Source organism: Rhea pennata, chromosome 16 (assembly GCF_028389875.1).
Source record: "Rhea pennata isolate bPtePen1 chromosome 16, bPtePen1.pri, whole genome shotgun sequence".
NCBI lineage: Eukaryota > Metazoa > Chordata > Aves > Rheiformes > Rheidae > Rhea > Rhea pennata.
In genome coordinates, this window is record NC_084678.1 from 1820936 (window position 1) to 1838011 (window position 17076).

The 17076-nt window shown below is 38.8% G+C and overlaps 1 protein-coding gene across 3 annotated transcripts in view; it reads right to left on the minus strand.

Annotated features, from left to right (window-relative positions):
• ERGIC3 (ERGIC and golgi 3) overlaps positions 1-17076 on the minus strand; it is a 29105-nt gene that overhangs the window by 9409 nt on the left and 2620 nt on the right. For 2 of the 3 annotated variants that reach the window (XM_062589335.1, XM_062589333.1), the window contains 6 exons: positions 13642-13735; positions 12291-12456; positions 11749-11806; positions 4870-4884; positions 1052-1083; positions 281-377 (listed from right to left, as the gene is read on the minus strand). In XM_062589335.1, the coding sequence (XP_062445319.1) occupies positions 281-377; positions 1052-1083; positions 4870-4884; positions 11749-11806; positions 12291-12456; positions 13642-13735 (462 nt within the window). The remainder of the gene's footprint in view (positions 1-280; positions 378-1051; positions 1084-4869; positions 4885-11748; positions 11807-12290; positions 12457-13641; positions 13736-17076) is intronic. The other variant, XM_062589334.1, reaches the window with a different exon arrangement.

The window sequence follows — 17076 nt, forward strand, 5'->3', positions numbered from 1 at the left end:
TGCTGTGCCCTCCCTTGTATCTTCATTAAAACAAAAAAGAGAAAATTTTCAGAGAGGTCACAGAATCGAAACAAAAAACACAGGCAGCTTTGTCCCAGATCAATGAAGGGACCAGTTTCAAAAAAGAGCATTGTGGAGGAGTCCAACTCTTATGCAGTGCTGCCAGGGATCCCATTACAGCTGGGGGAACTTTGCTCTTCTTCTCTTGTAACACTTACTAATTACAAATACTTAAGAAGAGATATGGTAAAAAAGAGATACGGTAAAAGCTGGCTTTTACCTTGCTGTGCAGTGACATCCGTCCCATCCAGAGGGTTCACAATGCCTGGATAATCTCTTCCAAATGAGAGATGTTTTATATAATGCGTCATATTGATCTGAAACAGAAATGCTAAGAACTCAAACAACTGCATAGCATCCCAAGGCAGGTAAGGGGCCTGAAGTTAATTACTTATGCCTTTTTCTGAGAGTAGCTCTAGAATAGAGCCAGATTCTCCCTCAACTCTGCACTTCCCTAACAGTAAACTGCAAAGCACTTGCTCTTCTTGTTATTCATGGGAGATTCCAAAATGTAGAATTTCTCCCTTTCCATTTGGAAATCCCCAGATCCTGGTGCTCTTCCCTCCCATCCACAGAGCATGCTCCCCAAGCTACCCCCCTCTCTGCCACAGGAGCACCATTCTGTCAAATGCCTTGGTGGTACAGGTACAGGTATAGGTATTATCTGCCTTACTCTCAGGGAAAGGTAAACTCAAACAGATCCAGAGGTAGCTGTGCAAATGGAGAGTTGGAGACTGGGAAGCACAGGTTCTGAACCAAGAAGGTGGTACTGTGAGGTCTCAGGAAAGGGAAGGAGGCTCGTAAGGCCACACAATGTCCCAGAACATACTTCGGAACTCCGTGCGAAAGCAGGCCCCAGATTCTGCTCAGATTCATAAAGTATAAAGCCAGCTAGGTTCAATATGCTAGGATCTCAACATGGCATTGTGAAGAAAATCCAAAAGGAAAATAGACCGAGAGGACTGGAATACTGTATCTTGGAAACACTTACATTATCAAGTCCAAAGCTCTGGAGATCGTGAACTGCAACAGAGAAATAGTTTAATAATGTAATTCAGACAATGATATCAAGCATATTTAATTACCTTATTTAAGCTTATGAGGGAGCTCCTTTAATTTCCATTGCAAGAAAATAACTTGGATTTCTCTTACTTGCAGTAGGGCACATGATAGATAAAACTGTTGTAATTCCCCTTCTCAGATAGACTAGCCACCGCTAGAGCAAAGGAAAGTAACTTTAATTTAGAGTTAATTCAGATTAGACATTTCAGTCTTCAGCAGAGTATATTCTTAACACAAGGGAAGGGACAAGCTCGTGGAGCTGATCAAGGATAATTTCACTAGTATCTCAGTCACTAGCTGATATACAGCTTAACCTCCTTTAACTACTGTAAAATACTAGCACAACAGATCTAAACTAACGACAGAGCAGAGCTTCTGCCTTAAACAGTAACACATGAAAGGGTCCAAAAGAAATCATCCACATCTCAGCAACAAAGCACTCCTACAAGCCTTGTTACTGCTGCCCAAGGAACACATAGGGACAAGAAAAGTCTTTGTAGGGACAGCCTGAGTATGGTGTTCACAAGTCACAGACAGGGTTATTTTCACCAGTGCTACCTTTTGGAGATATCAGCCCACTTCCTCTTTGCATTTCCTGCATACATCAGTATCTCAACTTTGGCAGCACTACGTACCCAGTATGGACAACAGGAGGCAATTTTTAAAAGGAACCAGTATCTTTTTGTTGGCTACTTAATTGATTTTATTTAAGGCCAGAAGCATCAGTCTCAGGATGGAAGTATAACTTACATCTAAATTCCAGTATCACTCTTACAGGTGTATCCCAAGTTATATTACCATCCTAAAGCAGTCAGTCTTTTAGCAGGCTGTGACACATTTTAACAGGCAGATTCATGTGCTCAGGAAGCCAGACTTCACTTTTCATCTTAGCAAAGAAGATCACAACTCAGAAACTGTGGGCTATTAGTTTATGAGCTGATGGAGTCAAGTCACCAAGTACTGTTATATTATTAATGAAGATTAAGAATGCTGTTCCCTTAAAAGGTTTCTGTCATACAATCTAGCACAAGAAAGGCTGCGAAGCTAAAGAATTGACTGAAACTAACCTCTCCTTTAAAACAAACATTTATTTAACATGAGTATACCATATACTTTTTCTACTAAAATCTTTCTATAAAATAACAGAAGCCTTATTTGTGCTTATATAAAACTCATTAAAAATAAAGACATATGCATGCAAAACACAGGCTGTACTGTTAGAACAGGAAATGCTAAGCCTGAACTATATATACTTTTCCTTCTCCTAAGGCATTAATCTAGGGAAGCCACACTGCATTTCACAACTGAAATATTCATCATGCAGAAATTAAGGCTACAGTCAGTGGAATTAAGGCAGTAGCTTTGTATTACACAGCATTACGTTAAGAGCTCAGAGCTGCACTGGCTTCAGATGTTTCTGATTCTCTTCCTCCCTGTTCCTGTCTTTGAACGAAGGGTGCAGATATACCACCACCACTAGTACAGCAGTTTGTGTGGCTGTGCTTGCAGTTGGATCAGAGAATCTATTTGCCTCTTAAAAAAAAAAAAAGTCCTACCAAAAATTTGGAAATGTATGTGAAATCAGCAACTGTGGAAGGGAAAGGAAGGAAAGGGGAAGTGGCAACGGAATTTTACTACACTGTTTCTGTTATTGGTTACTATGAACACCCTGTTTAATGTTGCAATCAAAGTACTACACGCTTAAGTTGAAAGTTAGGTGGGTTAGCTGTCATTGAAGCGTTAAGACTCATTGCCTTTTGTACAGACACCAGGAAGCTAATTTTCAGCTAACAGTAAAATCCTATAGAGATTCTAGCTATAGACGATCAACACTTAAACTGGACTACTAATAAAACAGTTTTTGTCCCCTAGTGTTTCTGCTGATGGCTCACTGCCATCCCACAACCTTCTCTGTGCTAAATCACATTCAAGAACATAACAGACTGAAATGCAAATACCGCTTTATTCAAGGCAATTTTTGCAGTCAGATCAGCTCCTAAATAAGGCTGATCACAAGAGCTTGTGCTAACATATTGCGGCAATGGATACAAGCAAATGGCAGAGAGCAGGGCAGGAATGCTTCTCTTGGAGAACGTGCACAAAACACCACGTTATGGTGTTTTTCTGTTCTAGTGCTTGAGCAGTCACATTCATTAGCATGTGAAGTGGAAGCTGAGTTCTAGTGAGACTGAGAAATCTTACAGTAGCAGCTGACTATGAGATAAATTCAAGAGAAGCACATGAGAAAGATCAGTCAGATGTACCTTGTGTATGACCGATTTTAACAGCTATAGCTATTTAAAATATGATTTCCTCATATTTTCCTCTGCTATAATGCTCCATACCTAAAATGCTGATTAATGTTTTTTATAAAATACTTCTCAAATAAATGATTTACACCTCTGTGAAAAGGCATGATCTGTACACTCATTTTCTAAAACAGTTTTCAACCAGATTAAAGGTTTATCTATCTTTGATCACTCTGATTATGCTAAGGACATGTATATACAGTTTGGGCTGGAGATAAATGTTTAGCTAACTGTAGTTTTCTTGACATAAAACAATAGGCTAGTCAGCCTACTTAGGAAAGGAAACAGAAGATCTTAAGAGGCTATCAGCTAGGACCAGAGATTGTTATTTCTAAGGAAATACAAACACATTCTTTTCTTTCTGTAACTGCACCTAAGTGCTTAGCTAGGTAAAATATAGAAACCTGTAAAACATCTTAGGTTTGTCAAGGAGTCTATCTATTTCTATCTATTATCATTTTCTTTATCTATAATCTAGTTTTCTTCAATGTTTTAGTAACAGAATTTTAAGAGCTACTGTCTATCTGAAGGATTCTCCCATCTTGTTTTTCTGACCTGAATAACTGCAGAGCTTCCTGGGTGACCTTAAAACCTGCTCCTCAGTCCTTTATCTGTAAAACAGGGCTAATAGCACTTCCTGTCACTGAGGATCCTGAAAATAAATACATTAAGATTGCAAGAAACTCAAGACACAGCTACTTAAATATGTTGCTCTGAATTGTGTTAGGACACCAAGTTTTAAACTGGGGATTAATTTTCTTGAGGAAAATATCTTACAGAAGCACAGCAGTGGGAAGATAGTGAGAATGGGATAAGAATGCATTGTGGAGAGGGGAATGAGGTGGGCAGCAACACCAAAAGCATTGCAGCTCAGGGAGGGAAAGAGCAGAACAGAGAGACAAAGCCCTCTACCAGATGTTACTGAGTTGAAACATCACATCTAACCTGTAAACACTGTGATTCTCTCATGCTTGAAAAAAATCTGAATGACTTACAGCCCCAGAAAACCTTCTATTGAGTATTCTGAAATTAGTAGGCTTGGTGCATGAATTCTCAGCAAAAATTCTCTAGCTTGTTGTACAAATGAGATTAAATGTGATAATTATCCCATCTGACTTCAAAAGACAGAACTCTCTCCAACTTGTTACCATATCTCCCTCAATTTCATTATATGCACAGAAAAACTAATAATCCACCAACACATTATCTCCAACACTTATATACTTAAATCATTTAAGCCAAAGATTCTCAACCTTTTCCATCCGGTGACCTCATTTACCATATAAGAACGACCTGGGATGGTTCTCCCTTTAGCTTTCAGGAAATCTTCTCAAATCCCAGCCTAGATCAACAACTTCTCCCAAAGGAGATTTATGGGCACAGCAAATGATAAAAATTAGATTAGTAAAGTTTTGAAAAAGGATATAGCAACACTTACTCTCAACAGCGTGCACTGCAAAAATGAGCAGAGTAGGAGAGAAAAGAGAAATATTCAAATCCTTATAATGAAAAGCAGAGATTCAGATATAGCAGCATTTAAAACTCATACCATAAAGGGGAAGAATAATTGCTTTGCCAACGTATTTTCTAGGGCACATATAAAGACTTCCTAGCTATCCAAAAAAATCATAAATGGACCAGCAACCATTGAAAGAGTAACTGAGAAACAAAAATGCAGGAATTAATCACTAAAAGAAAAAATACAGTGGGATACCCATATATTTCAAATAAGCTCTAAAGCAGCATGCCAGATATTTAGATCCCATTTCGTTTAGTCCCTTAGGGTAGCAGAAAAGTTATTTTATGAGCAACCAAAGCTGTTCAGAAGTGTAGTCAAAGTGTATATTCACAATATATTACCACTCAAAGCTGGATAGTAATTTTTCTCTTATTTAGTCCTATGTTTCTTTCACCATACCTGATGCACAAATAAGGTGGCAAGTCACAAGGTTATTTTTGCCCATTCTGTTGCAAGATCCCAACAAAAGTGAATACTTGGAAGAACTGGGGCAGGTAAAATACATACTTTGACCGCATATTGCCAGGAATACTCATCATGGTTAAGTACTCTCCAATTTCTTTTGTTTCAAAAGACTACTCACATGTGGCACACTGTGCATGACTAACCAATAACTTCCATAGCTTTATACCCACTTGGAGATTGGCCTCTGAATCCTTCACCCAGCAACCCCTATTCACTCTACCGAATGCTACATCACTGGTGATGCTAGTATGACTGCACGGGTTTAGTTATAGAGAAGGAATAGAGAGTCTTCAGAGAGCTCCTTGGTAGATATTAGGCATTCCCAACAACTGATACAATTTGAGCCCTGATGGACTGTAATCTGGTGACAAACAGAAATGTCAGTTTTGTGATCATCAAACCAGACTTGACATATCTGTAAACAGCTTGACCATCTACATGGAAATGGGTGACACCTTGATTCTTTTAGCACCAACACAAGCAGCTTCTGAAAGAAGTTTCCCTACCAGTGTAAAAAGAAAAGTCCTGAGTGCTACTAAGGGGTAAAATAACAATCTCAGCCGCCAGTATTCAGTTTGGGGATGAAATTACTTAATTTTTTGGAAGACGCTACTTTGAGATAGAAGTTAGAATGAGCTCACAGCAACACCCACTCTGGAAGGAATACTGTACAGATGATCACCAGAGACTATTTGGACCCACTCTGAAATGAAATCCTAGACAGATGAAGGCTTTGATTCCAAGATTTATTTCCAAGAACGTTGATGGGCAGAGAAGTGTTCAGATGAAGTAATGGTATTTGTAGAAGGCCTGTGCAATGGTAACGAAGTCATGACTGGCAGGGCTCTGGGACAGAAACAGAGGAGTCTGCAGATTCTGCAGCAAAAAGAACTAGTGACTTACTCTTGGTAGTCAATGAGAAGATACCAAGAGATCTAAAAAACAGTAACTGGTCTTCAGTCAGAGGCTGCATGCCCTTTGCAATCCAGCATTCAAACCATTAGAAGCTACACAAAGTAAGAGAAGTTATTAGGGGTCATCCAGAATGTTCAAGAATGCCTTCAAACAGATTCTGACTGTCAAACAAATCTCTATTAGAGAAGGGAATAAGCCCTCCCATAAGTACAGGCGCAGAACATTAATGAAGGTGTGTCATCCAGTGAATTCATGCTCTTAGAGAGCTAACAAAGCTTTGTGGATTTCCTGGCACAGCTCAGTGATCTGAGTAAGCGACTCATTTTCCAAAAAATCATCATCTCAAAGATGAGATTTTTTTTTCTTGCATAATTGTCATCACATACGGAGAGGAAAAGAAGTGGCAATCACAAAAACAGCATCTTCAAAGGTAACTTCATTCCTCTAGTTGATTCTCTAGAGTGTGAGAGAACCCCAAAACTTAGATAACATTCAGAATTGCTTCATTCATGGAAATCATCATAGTCACTGAGACTGTACCATTAAGACAGAGACCATTGTCATCAGTGTCAACTTCTTTTTAAGGGAATTGAAGGAATTTAACAACACTGCTCTCTAGTTGTCAATAAAGCATGATGGGCATTTCTTCCTAGAAAATATTGATGACAGCACCTCAGCAACAGAACAGTCTCAAGACAATCTAAAGAATGAACGAGAATCCTCAGCTTCCATCTATCTAATCAGAGCATGGTAGGAAGAAATACAGCAGTGAAGCAGGAAGCAAAGTGAGGATCATCTCGCTCCTGAGTAATCTATCACTAAGCATTTTCCAGCAGCCAGCACAGCTTGAATGAGAAGAATGCGGCTACTATTGCGACTGCTGTACAGACAGGTGTGAAATGGCAGCAGCTCTAGAACCACAGGCCTCAGGAAGCTAAAGCTAAAAAGCCAGATCATTCAATCATTGTTTTTCACTCTGATATAGGAAGTATAATTTGAGAAAGAGAAGATCTGTGAGCTGTAATGAGCTTCTAACCACAAACCTCTCTGACCCTGGTTCTAGTCAGGCGTGCTACTAAAGTCAGCTACAGAGAGAATGGTTATGCTATGCAGAATCAGAGACAGGTAGAGATCATGCTGGAGGCTGTCCTTAAAAAAGGTACAAGTGAAAAAATTATCTTCACCAAAATCTGCAGGATCTAGTGCAACTGGATCATAGATGAACTGGTGAACAAGATAAGAATATTTGGAGCCAATATGACATGCAGGAGTGGGGGGTCTTCTGTGATGCTGAAGATGCAACACCACTGCGTAGGTAGAAAGGGATCAGTTTTTGATGCCTCCAGTAACCAGGGCTCAAAATCAGTGTCACTGCTTCAAAAGAAAATTCCTCAAATTTCAGCTCCGCTTCTCTGGGAGCACAGTATTTGAAGGAGAGACAGACAGAGAACCCGACCCAGAAGTACAAGCAGTAGATACATATACTAGCTAAAAAATATTTAACCATTACAGATGCCACAAATGCACAAGGTTAGCCTCAGGAAGCCTACTGGAGAGAACAGCTTTGATGACCTGAGACGACAAATGAATAGGGACATGTGCTAGAACATCCAATAATGAGGAACACTGAAGATAAAATATAAGCAAAGTCATTGCTAGGGATATTTCTGCAGCATAAAAGTCACCAGCCTCCAATAGTCAGTTGAGAAGAACTAAAGTGTCCCTTACTGATGAACCAGACAGGAGGAAAAGCAGGGCAGAAGTCAAAGCAGAGCAGAAGTCTATCTTTTATAGATACCACAGGGGTTAAACTTTATCCATCTTTGAGGCTTCCAATTACGTACACCGACAAAGTGAATGTACATAAGGACGGATAAAAATCAAAAACTGAATCAAACCTGCTGAGTTCTTTCCAGGACAAAACCCCCCAGCTACCTCAATTTACAAATTACCATACACCTCAGGACCTGGGGATTAAGAGATACCACAAGGAATGCAAAGTGCTATTTACTGACTGTGGAGAATGACTTTCAGGTAGGTTACATACAAAGCACAAAACCATACAAAGTACATAACCATATAAAGGTTACATGCAAGTACAGAAAAATATCCATGCAAACAACAGTAAGTGAAACAAAACCATCTCACCTGAATTTAATATTCATGCAAGCAGAAACAGAAGAAAATAAAAATGACAAAATAACTTTTTTCTTAAAAGTGGAGAAATACTTTTCTTTTTTTTTTAATACAGCTTTTATTTTTCAGCATTTCCAGTGTTTCTAGTTCCTTCAGGCACATGAAACTATTAGTTCAGGCAAAAGATTTCTGAGGACAAAGTATGAGTATGTGAGAACAAAAATACACACAAGGAGAGAAAATAGTGTATGAAAAAGGAAGTTGAAACAAGGAATGAATCTTCCCTGAAAAAATAAGGCTTGTTCTGGGCCTTGTCTATTAAAATAAAGGGATATAAAGATTGATCTACACACAAATCTAGCATAACTGAACAGGTATCAAACAGCACCTTATCCAGTGCTGGTCCTGCACGTGTGTTAGCTCTAAGTCACATGTTACTGCTTATTCTATCTTCTGAAAAAAGCAGTGTCAACTTGCTTCTACCCAAGAGAGAAATTTGAAGATGTTAATAGCAACCACATGACATAAATTGAAAAGCTCAGACCAAAATTACATTTATGATCATATTTACTAAGTGCTTCCAAACAGGACCCTCGGCTTTGTCATGGAGATGTCTGTGCAGGTTCCCATTTCTGGAGAGCTATTAAACAAGAGTAGTCCTCAGGGTAAGGAGAGAGTATCAGCACAAGAAACTGAAAAGCTGGTCTCCCAGCTTCAATATCTGAATAGCAACAACAACAACAACAAAAAGATAGACTCAGATCCAACCATCAGTTGCACAGATATGGAATAGACACTCCAAAATTAGGCAAGGAGAGTGAATCAGTGAGTGAATTTTTCATAGTATTGACATTCCTGTCGATTCTTATGTCTTACGTTTTATTTCCTACTGATTCAAAACGGTAGGGAATACAAGATAGTAGCAGAAATACTGTCAAACATCACAGTTCTGTACCAAACAGGTCTAGCAAATTTATTATTTTATTGGATTATTAATGTGGTTTATGATAATATCTCAGAATATTCAGACTTCTCTTAGGCATGCAGCTTTATCCTGCATGACAGCCTATTAGGCATATCAATAGGACTAAACATTAATGTGTACCTCATTAAATGGATTCAAAATCACACACAGAAAAATTCTAACAGCAGAATTATAATCAAAAAAAAAAAAGTATTTCCAGAGGAGTTCTTGGAGTTCTGTCCTCTGACAAACACTAGTCTAAGTCTTTATCTGGTACTAAAGGAAAATACAAAACCTCTGTCTGTAAATTATATTAATGAAAAAAGGATTATGAACAAAGGTTACACTGAGGGTAAAAACAGTCTCAGCTTCATATATAAAACAACAGGCTCTGAGCTGCCCATTTCTCTCAAAGTGGGGATCTAGTGCTTGGCGATGCCATGAAAGCCTTGCCCAGTAACAGGTTGAAAAAGGGAAACCAAGTACTGGGAATTATTAGGAAAGAGAAGAAAAGTGAGAACGTCATCATGCCATTGACCACAACATTAGTGTGGTTCTTATCCCTAGCTGCAGTTCTAGCACTTCCAGAAATAGGAGAACTAGAAGAGGTTCAGAGAAAGGCAGCAAAGAAGCTCAGAGCCTGAAGGCCTTCCGCAAAAGACCAGCTGAGTAGGCTAGGACTCTTCAGCTGGGGGAAAAGACATGACCTATAGGGTGGCCCAGGAAAGATCCGTGACATCCTGAGTGGCAGAGGGAGAGTGGGCAGGGATCATTCACTGTCTTTTCCAATGGAAGAGCAAGAGCCATCAAACGAAGCTAGTGGCAGCCGGCTGCAAGCAAAAGCGAGGAGGTGTTTCTTCCTACAGCAGAACAGACCTTTTGAACTCCTTGCAAAAGGGTGTTGTAAATGCAAAAAGTTTATATGGAATCATGGCAAGATGGGAAAAGTACCTGAAAGAGAGCCACTGAGGGCTCTCCATAGACTGTAACAGACTCAGGAAATCTCATGAGCTGAAAAAAATTGCACATTAAGAAAAGCATTAAGGGCCTTTTTTCCTTGTTATTTAATATGTCAGAATTCCCACAAAGCACAAAGATGATGATATGTTTACCCATATCATCATCTCATCCTTTCATTGCACTCAAAACTACCAATACTCATAACTCAGCCTCTGAAAAGTTTGCAATAACTTTCTATTTTTCAGCTGTACTTTCTCTCTGCAGCCCGTACTTTTTTAGTTCAGTAGATCTAAGACTTCTGGGGCACACACAATTAAGAGCTATCCTGACCTTACCCTAGGTAAGGTATGTACACACTAGGGTACAAATACCACATAGGGTACTTTGTTCTCAGGACAGCCAGTTTGCATTCATGCCTATTAAAGAGAAAAGATGTAATGGAGAGACTTCTCATTAACATAGATATATGTTGTAGTGTTGTAAATACTGGTTGTGGTAAGGCTGCTGTTGCCATGCTAGTTTAAACATAAAAAACAAGTTCTGCATAAAAAAGTGATTTTTTTCAGACTAATTTATGTTGATGGAAAAAGAGACAAGATCTCTGCACAAAAGTGATTCATTTCATCTACAGAAAGTGGGCTCAAAAGCTTTTTTTTTTTCCAAATACATCAATTACTCTGACAAAACACATTCTCCCCACGATCTTTACCTTAGCAATACAGATAACACTATAGATAGTGATAGGAAGGGTAAATCAGGCTAAAATTATAAGTTCTTTGTGAAACTTTTACTACAAATTTCATGCTTCAAAAATTTGATCACAAGAACTGCAAATGTTTCATTAAATCACATAAATACTTCCAATCAAGTTCCTGTTAAAGATAGGGCATAAACGAACTACTAGTACTCATCTGGTCACTTTGTATTTATATATATATTTGAGAAAGCCCTTTACAACTTAAATTTGTTTTAAAAGTACTGAATTACTTAAAATTCTCCGGAGATACTCTCTAAAATATCTCTTCCAGGGATACTCATATTCATGTCCTGGACTGAACAGCTGACTTGAGACTCTTCCAGCAGAGAAGCGAAGTTTTATAGAACAAGCGAGACTATTTGTGGGCAGCGTCTCATTCTTTTCCAAGTTCCTCCAAATCCCTGCGGCAATACCTCCAGAAAACACTTTTCTATTTGTTCCCGATGGTTCTAAACTTCTATAACAGAACTTCAACAACGTTCTCCCCACTAAAGCAGTGCTGTTTTTATTATGGGTGGCAATGCAGAGATAGCCAAAGGGAAAGCATAGATACACTGTGAAATTAAAAAGTTACAATAAATAGAAAAAGAAAATACTTTACCATGTACATGAGACTGCTGAAAACTTTTTCCTGGTGCAAAGTGAAAATTTCCAGCTACCTGCAGGAGACGGTCATCTTTCATTAAAAGGTCTGAATCTATATAAACAAAGCAGCAATACTGGTGCTTGGGTGGCGCTTTTCTTTTTTTTCTTTTTTTTTTTTTTTTTAACAAAATATATACCAAGCAAGTTACTTTCACAGGTGACAGTATCAGCAGACAATATACTTGTGAATCTTCCTTGCTCACCACATTTTGTGATAAATGGTTCCACAACTGTTTGATACCCAAGCTGGCACTCAAATCACAAGGCCTACGCTTCCTATCAGTCCATGCAGTGAAACACAGACAATGTTCTGTTTCCACTGCTTTTCTCGAGTCTCCTACTGCACCCCTTTATGGACAAAACTGCTTTTTGGAGCCCAGGGCACTTATACCACAGCACTATGAACACTTAAGGCTGGAAAAGGAAAGGAGCGCTCAGACTGCCTTTTCAAAGTCATCACTAGCACATAGGAGGTTTAAAGCAAAACCCATCTCTCACCTTGTTGACCTCTAGGAAACCATACACTTGGCAACCCTCATTCTTCTGCTCTTGCATTTTTTGGCTAAACCCTTCCCTCTTGCATTGCTCTATGGTATCCGGATTCTTGAAGGCCCAGCCTCGTCGCCTGTATGCTTCTCTGACATCGTCACAAGTATTACAACACCTGCAAAAGCACAAACACCATCTTACTATCTTTATCATTATAAAGAAGAAATGTTCCTGCTCAGGACGTGAATCCTTGGCAGATTTTTATTCCTTAAAGCAATAAAGCAAATATCAGTGACCGGACCTTGAAGGTTGGCTTAATGCTTCTGAAAGAGCTCAAGATTTTTGAAGTACTTTCTTGAGATTTTGACATGAGGACACAAGCTATTTTAACACTGTTCTCAAGTCTGAAAAGGGCTTTGTCTGTCCACAGAGCCATGTCACTCCTTTACATGGAAATTTCCCACAAAGATGCCATCCATGTCCCACAGTTCTGACTAGCTCATAATTTCACAATGTGAACAAAGTGTCTGCCTGTTTAAATTCCCATTCTTCTCAGTTTTTAAGCCAAGGCAGTCAAAATTGCAAGAAGGGTTAATGGAGAGCTCTCTCCATTACTTTTCTACCTCTGGATAACATCCTCATCATCAGAAAAAGATCAGTTTTCTTTAGTGGTTTCATCTTTTATTGGGTAGAAGAAAAAGCTGATGGGTTGAATCATGAATCTCTCAAGTTGGAAACATCCCTGGCGAAGAATGCAACTTGACAGACGGGACAAACAAAATTATTAAATAGACAATAATAGTGAATGACAGTCCAGAACCTATGGACCAAACACGGATCTATTCTTATAGGACCTTGCAGATGGGAGGAAGGAGAAATCCCAAATGACACCAGTTGTTTGTGGGAGCAGTGGACGTCCAATCCTTGTCCACCTAAGAATGCAAGGCCTGCAGCAGAAGTGAGAAAGCAGGGCCATAACCATGTCTAGTCCAAAACAGTCCACTTAATGGTGAAATAAATTATGCTATGCCCCTCTGATATCAAGTAATTCCAGAAAAGATACAGCTTGATGAGATACAATCTTTGTGATACTGAAAAGGTAGTGCAGTTTCCCACAAGCTTAAGTAAGGATGCGGACAAACCAGACAACTTAACTCTGCACATTCCTAACAATCATGAGGGCAGCTCACCAATTATATCTTCAAAAGACACCTGCAACCACAATAGTTTTCAGAATATTCTGAACACACATGCCCAGGATTTAATTCCATGGACCTTCGTAGACATTCTGAAAAGAAACATGCATGCAACGTAACGGTAAAAAGATATGCATATGCAGAAAGAAAGGTATAAAGGTTACCGAATGTCCTCTGACTCAGCCCCATAACAGCTCTCACAACGATCAGCATCCAAAGAATTTGGATCAAACACTTTTTCTTCTTCTTTTCCCAGCTCTAAAACAAAATTGGATTCAAAGTGATGAGGCATGTCGAGAAACAGTATGGTATGCTTCTAACTTGTTCGCTGTGTCAGTGACTGTTCTATGCATGAATGCAAAGAGTTTGAACCCAAGGCTTTGCAACAAACATACCATTTGAAATAGTATGCATAGAGCCTTCTAAGGTTCCAAGACCAAGCATCAGAGGGGTATCTGTCATCTCAAGAACATTTACCATAGAAAAAATTGGTTACCTGTGAGTCTTGCTGGAGCACTAGTCAATATGTTATTCACATAAAGGTTTTATTAAAACATTGTCTAAAATAGACCTGATCGGTAAGTAGTGAATGCTACAGGACTCCTTATGTAAACAAAATTTGAAATGGTTGTCAAATATAGTCAAGACAACAGTGTATGATGAATAATCCTGTCCTAGATGTGTAGGCTGCATTAGGCTTAGAAGGGTCCAAGATCAGCATGTTAAGAAAGCAGGGAGAGTTCTGCTCCTGCTGAGGTTCTTTGTTTCGACTCCTGTATAAAAGGAAAGTCAGAAAGCATGTAAGCATTGTCCTAAAGAATATCATTCTGTGCCTTTCCAGAGGTTAAACATGTGCATGTGTTGGAACAAGCGTGTTACGGGCTGGGCTGTGCTAACAATAAACAAAGCTGTTTCTTTGCGAAGTAAGATTAGAGCAGGAGTCTCCTGACTGGAACACTGATACCAAGCCCTCCAAGACGACAGTGCTGACGACGGGCACACACACACATCAACAACTGCTCACTAGAAAGCTCCAAGGAACTTCTATCTTCTTAGTGACTTAATTCTGCCAATATCTGTGCGCCAAGCCTGTCTGATGCACCATCTCAGTATTGCTGGGGTATGAACACACAGTCTTAAGCTCTTGTGTGCAGAAGGCTGAATACTGCTAGCAAAAAGATGGACGTGTAGCTGAGGAGATGAGGGATGATGACAGATTAAATACACAGAAGAGCGGGTGATCGCTCCAGAAAACTCGAACAGGATTTTCTTTTACCGAGAACCAAAACAAATACTAAAAATCTGTAAATTTTGGAGTTAGGATTAAGCAAGCCAAAGTAGTCTTTTTCTTAAATTTCATTTATTTTTTTTTTTCAAAAATATTGAAAGACCAAAGGTTTTCGTAACAGAGGGCTCCTGTAGAACCAGGCTGTTTCACCCCAGGAATCCTGAAGGGATCGTGTCCCAGAGACACTCTGGACCTGGATTATTCAAGCCCTCTAAGGTACTTCTACACTACCCTACATAAGCCCTGAAAAGATGGCTCCATGGATAAGTAACTCCCTGGAGGAGAATATGATATATGATAAGATACTGCTGAGGGGATAAAACTTTATTAGGGACTTGTTTATTGAGATTGAGAAATACAGAGCCGGTAGATGAAAGTAATACTAAGTATGTGCCACAGAAAGTTTTTAAATGAAAAATTAGAATGTATGAAATATGTATGAAATCAATTATTAACCTTACCTCTCATTTCTTTAGTCAAATAGTTTGTTTTTGTTACGATCAAGCAGATATAAAGTTTTAGGAAAATAAACACCCACTATAAATTAAATGACTGTGTGGGACTTCTATTCTAAAACTTACAACGTTTAAAGTAATTGAGAGTGCAATTAAGGATTCATTATCTACATAATGGCATTGCTTTTCATCTTATATTTGTAATTACACTAAAAGATACTCTCAGGAAATATAGCTTCAGGATTGTTACACTTTGTGAAATTTGAATATCTTTTGAATTTGAACATCTACTGTTGCATGGTATCTTTCTAGATGTATTACCCAATAACAATCATAGATTCATAGAATAGTAAGGTTGGAAGGGACCTCAGGAGGTCATCTAGTCCAACCCTCAGCACAGCCCATACAGGGACTGAACCCGCAACCTAGGCTTTAGCAGCACCACGCTCTAACCACCTGAGCTAAACTTGCCCCCCAATCTCTTTTCATGTAGCTATTAGCTGTCAAATGAGTTGTCTCAAAGACAACATCCAACAGTAATACACACAGTTTAGACGATACAAAGAAACTGCAGTGCATAGAAAACCACATGCAATTTCTTGCTCTTAAAATGGTCCTTAATTTGCATGTATATAAGATCTACCAAACTGCAAAAATTTGTCTGTGGCTAAAAGGAAGGAAATTATAAGAACCGCCATCTAAGCACAGAACACAACCTATCACAGGAATCATGAAATTTTATAGTTATCAACTATTTTAGGAATAAAATAGTAAGAAAAGCATCCAAGTACTGTTATTTAAACTTTGCATATATTTTGCTAAACTGAAAATGACTATTATTATAGTTGCAATTTAAATAACTGACTGAATGGCAATGTTACTAAAAGAAACTGATAATCATACAGTTTAATGAAGACAGGTGGATTCTTCTGATCTAACTTAAAACTTGGAGTGTAAATATTTCCACCTGAACTAGTCACGTGTACTTTTTTCAATCAGTAAAGAGGAAAATACTTGTTGCATGCAATGCATTTGACCTGTTTTAAAAATGCCTTTTTTTCTCCCCCTGGTAGGTAAAATGAGTTGCTTCTAGAAGTTCCTCTTTCTCTGCATTGATTATATAGGGAATCAGAGCAACAAACCCAATGTAGTAAGCCAGATGCAGACTAGTAATACGTGTAAAGAAGGAGGCAAAATGTTAACAGAGAATTAGATGCAGAAAAGCCATTTTTGCCTCAACACATTTAATTTGTAATGTCATAACCTCTAAATACAGAAAGGCTACCAAGTGACACAGCAACAGCACTGCTTTCCCCACATTCACAGAATCAACAAGGTTGGAAGAGACCTCTGGAGATCATCTAGTCCAACCTCCCAAAGACTTCCTGGTGCTGCTGCCACTGGGGCTTCAACCCAGGACCTTCAGCATGTAAAGCAGATGTGATAACCACCACACTATCCCTCTATCCCATTCACATGTTAACTGGAGAAATCATCATACCTAGGGACTGCTTAGCTTAACTTTCCAACTTCAAAAACAGAAGAGTTAGATCTGAATGATACAAGTCATCAAATTCACTGTGTGCTGATACATATATCAGAAGTATACTATCTCCCAGAAAAGATAATAAGGATCCCATGTTTTGGAAAAGAAAATGACAAATTAGGCCAGCACCTTTGTTAGATTACAATACTGCTTTCCAGAATTTGTTTCTGTTTTGTACTCAAGCACAAGGATGAATCATAGTGTGTAAAAATGCAGGTAAAGAGTTTGTGCAGCCAAGGAATACTTATTATGGCTTGTAACTGACAGGTTAACTAAATATATTTATCAGATATTTACTAAGCCATATGAA